Source organism: Cyprinodon variegatus, unplaced genomic scaffold (assembly GCF_000732505.1).
Source record: "Cyprinodon variegatus isolate N-32 unplaced genomic scaffold, C_variegatus-1.0 Scaffold12, whole genome shotgun sequence".
In the NCBI taxonomy this organism is placed as follows: domain Eukaryota; kingdom Metazoa; phylum Chordata; class Actinopteri; order Cyprinodontiformes; family Cyprinodontidae; genus Cyprinodon; species Cyprinodon variegatus.
In genome coordinates, this window is record NW_015150465.1 from 1,912,592 (window position 1) to 1,919,499 (window position 6,908).

Consider the following 6,908-nt stretch of genomic DNA (forward strand, 5'->3'; position numbering starts at 1 on the left):
GAAATGGGCCTCTATACAACAATGTAGATACCAGACATTTGCAGCTAGAATAGTCATTTACCACATTAACAATGTATAGAGTGTATTTCTTTAAAGTTAAGACTAGTTTAAAGTTATCTTCATTGAAAAGTACAGTGCTTTTCCTTCAAAACTAAGGACATTTCAATGTGACCCCAAACTTTTGAACGGTAGTGTATGTTTCATTTCCATTTAATTATTTTGTGATTTCTTTTGATATTTATTCAAGAGCATTTGTAAGAGTGCATACATAAGAGTTGATGTAACGCATTGCATTTTGTTGTTGATAGTGTCCAAAAATGTCTCCAAATGATAAATTATTCTTTCTTCGCAAAACTTTGTGGGGAAACTTATTGTTCAGCAACATCTGTTACCATGAAAGTTCTAAATGTACACTGTGCTAATTTATTATAATCTGCATGGCTATACAGCGCCACATGCCTCTTCACAGCAGTAATACCATTCCTTTTTACAAAACAAGAAGGACATGGACTTATTTCAAATCACTATCATCTATCAGGTTGAGACAAAACATCATGACTTGGCTCTACAGAGTAGGTCAAATAGAAAAACTTAACCTTCTGTATATAGCCTTCAGTATACTTACAGTGTAGACAATGATATCTTGATCATAGTTAAAAATTTTGTCTTCTTTGCGGCGGACTGAGATATTGAGAAACTCCCACTCATACTTCATCTGGATTGTATTCATAGACAAATTGGTATTAAATTCATTTTTTGTAATGGGATCAAGGGTTAATTGGTAATCTGGGATTGAAAAACAGAAAACAACAGATTAAATTATTGAAAAATAGATTGAGGATACATTATCCAATTCCAACACAGATGGTCTAGCTGTAGACCTGCACTGGAAGGTCTCCTGTGCTGTCAGAACCGGAAGTCTATTCACAGCCTTTCAAAGTAAAAGCAATGTTGATTCAAAGCCATTCTAAAATAAAAGCTAGTATAACGGAAACATTTTATGTTCCATTGCTTATTTCCTGCATGTTCCTAATAGAAATATGTTTGTCTATTCATATGTTTAATAATTAGAAGCACAAGAAAAAGCATGGCATGCAGCGTTTAACTTTTGGCGAAGTGCCAGCAGGAGTCACAATTGAAACATGCATCTGTAACAGACACTTATTGCTGTAATAAGTTAAAGAAAAGTGACAGAAAATTATATGAAAAAACGGTTATCTCAGTGCCTACACAACAAGTCTGAAGAGCCTTAGGCTGAAGATTCCATGCCAGACCAGTCTGAGTCATCATTGGGTTGAAACATCTCTTCATCCTTCTTGACAATGGCAACCACCAAAGCGGCTACAAGATTTGAAATTGGGAAAGGTATTGATTTTGGTAGTCCAGGCATTGTTTCAAGGTTTTTCTAATGCATACTCAGATGCTCTAAGTAGCGCCCCTGCAGCAGACATTTCTCATTGTAAGACCTGTAGTTCCCATGCAACGGGGACATGCATGAACTAAGTAGGGAGGGTGTAACCAAGCTGTCTTAGGCTTCCCCCTCTCTAATTTGCCCTTTTCTCCATACATGCACTAAGTCCAAAATCTTGCGAGGCTTGCCGCAATATGTTCCCACGAGACTTCCGATGAGAGGTAACAAGTATGGCTGCACACTGATGTGTTTTAGTTAGTGTGGAGCTGATGACTGTATGGAGCTGCTGCAGCTTTTATATGCCCCTACCATTGAAAAGTCCATGTATGTTTGAGCCTTGTGAAACTCACTAAAAACGGAACTGACCATGTTCCCATTTTCCCATTCATTGGGTGGCTTGCTAGAAGTAGCAGTTATGTCTTAGCCGGAAAGAAGCCAACTGCAACTTCCATCAGTGCGAGAGGAGACACTGCAGCTCTCTTCCCCCAACCAACACTGCATCCATATACCAACACTGCAATAATCATTGATCACTTCTCAAAACCAAACTTTTGGGACAATTAAATAGCCTTTTGGGGCTATATGAACTGGAGACTGCAAACCATGCAGAATAGAACTGACTATCTGACCCTATTGTGTACAATTGTAAATTTGTAAATATTTTATCCTTTGCACATATTACACAATCTTGCATTTAAATACAGTGTGGAGTCCTATTAAGCATACATTCAACCTGCTCTCAGAGCTGAACTTAGACCTTCTGATTACAGCTCTATTTTGTATGTTTCTTATCTGCAATTACCTTTATATGCTACATCTGGTTGAATTGTAAAGTGCCTTGAGATAACATGTGCTGTGAATTGGCTCCATATAAATTAACTGAATTTAATTGAATTTAGGTGAGCACTCACCTCACAAAAACAATATGTCTTCCTCTTCTTATAAAATCCGGCGGTACATAAGTGCTATTCCCTATTCCTAAAGGCTTCAGTTAGGAGGCTGCTGGGATAAACTTCCGGTCCTAACAGTACACGACACCCCATTGTGCAGGTCTACAACGAAGTGTTCCGACAGCCCCCATTTAAAAAAATTGTAAGTAATGGACAACAGGCAGAATAATTATTTGGACCCATTCCTGTTCAGTAAAAAACACTTGATATTTTTCAGTAGATAAAAATAACTTAAAATACATTTAGTTTGAAAGGTTGCAGTGTTGAAGTGCTAACTTAGGGCTTACCAGCATACGAGACAGACTTAAAGGAAATATTGCAGCTCTGAGTGTCAAAGGGGAAGTAATAAATATGCATCTTGCAGGTGGTCTTCACAACTTTATCATCCCTGTATCCTACAGTCCCATTATGAGCAACGTAGAGAAAAGGGCTTATTGGGGCTTTATCCTTTTCTATCCTGTTGGAGAATAGAAAGCTGTTCAAACTGTTCAGTCAATCAGCTCTTTTCCACCATAACATAACTTGAGCTTTTAACTGATTAATTTAAACATAAATTGGGTTTATGAAAGACAGAAATTTAGCAGTATATGTTCAAACAGAGGTAAAATGAAAGATAAACAGAATTTTAAAAAGTAAGTAAAAAGTGAAGCAAAATTATTTGTGACATATTTTTAGCAGTAGGTAAAAATTATTCACTCTACTTATTAGTGGCTCACACGGCCTGAACATGCATTATGTAGTTGTTGAAATGTGTGATGCAAAAGAGGAAAAGATGTTTGAAATATTAAGTTTGGATGTTTGAAGACAACAGTTTTATTTATCTCTTTATTCAATATTTCAATCAGATTTTATATTTCCATTTTAACAGTTACAACGTTCAAGCAGACAGACTCACATTTCTTCAATAGTGATGTCAGGCATCCATAAAGCTTCGCGTGGAACTTGTACATATTCTATGCCACAAAAGTCCTCTAAGTTCCAGTGAATATATTCATTATTCCATTCCTTATGAAGGGAAATAGAAATAGAAGTCAGTGATAAAAAATAAAATCAGCTTTCTAATCAACCCAAAGCTTTTTTTTTAGTGTGTTTTCTGAGGAATGCTAAACTTTTCTGAGAAAACTTACCATTAAAAACCAAACATATGCTATGAAGGATTGATCTTCTTCTTTCTGTAAAGAGAAATGTATGGAAATCTTTTCTGTTTTTAGACAAATGACATACTGAAGGTTTTGCAGCTTATTAAAAGTGTTGAACACATAGATCTTATGATTTACACTTTAGGACTGAAAAAGGTTTAGATTTTCCCAACCAGATTTTAAGTTACATGTAGGGGATATTACATTCCTGATTGCGTATATATCCAAGCCACTATTTAGATCACAGAGTTGATTATCAATACAGAATAAGATCTACTATACACCTATATATGAGTCGCTAATATAAGAAGAGTTGAACCACAACAATTATTACTTTAAATAAGAAACTTAAAACAATTATCATTATATGATAGTTAGAGAGCTACATATAAAGCAAATAGTCTAAGCCTAAAAAACGAAATCAGTGTTAAATTAAAACAAAACCATAAAAACTTCATGTTGAAGAGAGAGGAAATTACCAGATCCAGAATGGAAAAGATAGCCATCTCAATGCGAACTATAGTCTTTGTTTTAGAATTTGTGACAGGTCTGGTCATGGTATACTTGGCTTTTTCCTGTGCCATACTGCCAGAAGAGAGGTTCTGCAGAATATCCCAGTAGCTGCAAATTTTTTCTAAAAGAGAGAAAGTTTATCCATATTCCATACCGCATTCGTTAGAAAAGGAAAGAGTTTATTTCTAGGATAATTGCACTATAACAAACTTTTGACTTGTCATGACAGAAGAAATGCTGGGCAAAAATTGACAGAGTAAATTAGATGAATGTATTTCTAGTTCGCATCATTGTCACGATTATGTATTAAGCGTTATTAAATATGCACAGTACAAAATCTTAAGTATTCTATAATGCACAGACATAATATTTCACAGTTCATGAATCTTTGGATTATAATTTGAATAGACATTGAAATCTTGAACCGTCAAAAGCTAAGTTGGAAACAACGAGCACAACTTAAAAAAAATCAAGAGAATAAAAGTAACTGTCAGGGTTCTGTGTTTTGCTGATTCTCTTCCACAGGTGGCTGTTGTTGACAGGTGGGCGTGGCCCCGCACCTGTGGCTCGTTGGGGCTGCTCTGGCTGAGCTTAAGAGGAGCTTTCATACAGCTGAAGGACCCCAGAGTGTTAGACCGTTGTGGTACGCCTAGGCCTCTGTCCTGTCGACAGATCTTCATTCCACTGTTGCCAACTCAGCGCCTTTGTCACTATATTTAGCGACTTTTTAGACCCCTCCAGCGATCCGTTTTCAAAAAAGCGACTAGCGATAAATCTAGCGACTTTTCTGGTGCAATTGGCGGCTTTTAGAGACTCTTAGGTGAAAGCCTGCCATAGAGAGCATTCACCAATATGACAATGTTTCTGTGAGCAGGCAAGCACAGCCTGTGTGTGTGGAGGGAAATCTCATTAGTTTAAAAACAATAATAATAATAATTACCATTATTTGCTCACATTGTCATTGATTCTTTGTAGTCTTTTTTTTGTTCCATTTAGATTGTTAATGTAATGTAAAAAATGTTATGGCTCAAAATGTTCATGTTAGACCATGATTTGTAGGCTCCTCCTGCCTGGCGTACACTGCGCGATTAGTGGACCACAAGGGGAAAAAAAGTAAAAAAGTTGAAAATAAAAATAAAGAATTGTAACTCCGCTTTAGTGTCTCTTTATGGTTCATTTTGCCGGTAAAGGAGGAGGGTTAGTATTGTAATAAAATAAACATTAATTTAAAAAAATAATAAATTAAAATAAATAAATAAACATTAATGGACAGAAAAATTAGCTCTATATATTCTGAGTGTTTTTTGTCACTCTCTAACAAGGTTATTTCTCCCACAGCGCCAATAACATGCACATCACACCTGCGGCAGATTATGCAAATTAAGAAATGACGTCATTCAGCGACTTATAGCACAGCCAGTAGCTACTTTGCTTACTGAGGAGTTGGCAACACTGCTTTGTTCCTGTTAGTTGGATATTTTGCATTCCTGGTCTTAACCTGTCTCCTGTTTCCCTCCGTTTGTTGTGCTCTGGATTACTCACCCGTCTGTCTCTGTGCTCTGAAGACTGGTCCCTGAATCCCTGCTGCTCAGATTCGGCTCTGGCTTTACCCTCATGCCCCCTCTGTGATACCGAGCCGGACAAGAGAACCCCTTTCCGGGATTCACTCTGGTTCCTTCTGCTGCTCCTCGAACCTGTCTCCGCTGTGGTGCTGCTTGGGCCCCCGCCTACGTTCCACCTGTCGCTTAGCCATCTCCTCCCATCGGGAAGCTGTTACAAAACCCTTTCCTCCACTACCCAGATCGGTTATCCGTACCTGCCGGTAAGCAAAGCAGCAACAGCGCAGATCTCCCTAACTTTCTTAGTATTAATCAGTTTCCTCTTTCCTCCTGCAGAGCCCCAAACGGCTCCCGCTGTGAACCATTCATATTTGTGTGTAGTCTAAATAAACATCTTAAACTGCTCCTGGTTCTCAGTCTGTGTCTGGCTCTGATGGAATTTTTTTTTTGTTTTGTTTTATTTGGCAAACTGTTCATTTAATTTGTGTTTTTCTGACTGTGTTGATTATTATTGCTTATTATTGCTGTGTTGATTATTATACTATTCAGTTGTTAATCAGACGTGAATATATATATATATATATATATATATTTTTTTTTTTTTTTTTTGACTTATAACTGTGGTTGGATGTCTGTTTAGAATAATCAGATAGCTTATAACTTGCGGTATTCTCATCTATCAAAAGCTATAAAAAGCCATAAAAATAAGTGTTTGCGGGTTATAAATCATTTATCACATTTTCTTTATGATTAAACGAGTCAGGAAGTTATTAATCAATAGTAAGGTATTAGAATGAGAAGTTGTAGACTTCCAATTCTCTTACATTGGGAACAAAAAAAAAAAAACAGAGGGAAAGTATGTTTCAATACAAACAGCTTTGATTCTCTCTACACAGATATACCAAACAAAAATATAAACGCAACACTTTTGGCTTTGCTACCATTTTTTATGAGATGAACTCAGAGATCTAAATCTTTAATAGTGAACACTTCTCCTTTGCTCAGATATCCATCACACCTCACAAGTGTGCCATATAAAGATGCTGATTAGACAACATGATTAGTGCACAGGTGTGCCTTAGACTGCCGACAATAAAAGGCCACATTTCATACCTGGCGAATCAACGTTGCTCTTATTGGATGTCGTCTGGTTGTCACCATCATCTTGGTAACTGGAAATGAATCCCGCTGTCAGGGTAGAAAATGTATTTAGTTTTATGCATTTATATAAATGCATATAAATATCCCATACCTCAGATGCATCTGTTTGGAATGTTATAAACACCAGATGCATTTTCTGAGTTCACAACAAACAATAGCCAGCTTTTCCTAAAGC

General features: G+C 36.8%; 1 protein-coding gene across 1 annotated transcript in view; it reads right to left on the reverse strand.

Moving 5' to 3' along the window:
- LOC107089324 (5-hydroxytryptamine receptor 3A-like) overlaps window positions 1-6,908 on the reverse strand; it is a 24,857-nt gene that overhangs the window by 12,650 nt on the left and 5,299 nt on the right. Inside the window, exons 2-7 of the mRNA XM_015382052.1 lie at window positions 6,686-6,760; window positions 3,980-4,134; window positions 3,489-3,533; window positions 3,257-3,366; window positions 2,649-2,818; window positions 626-786 (exon numbers count right to left, since the gene is read on the reverse strand). Of these exons, the coding sequence (XP_015237538.1) occupies window positions 626-786; window positions 2,649-2,818; window positions 3,257-3,366; window positions 3,489-3,533; window positions 3,980-4,134; window positions 6,686-6,760 (716 nt within the window). The remainder of the gene's footprint in view (window positions 1-625; window positions 787-2,648; window positions 2,819-3,256; window positions 3,367-3,488; window positions 3,534-3,979; window positions 4,135-6,685; window positions 6,761-6,908) is intronic.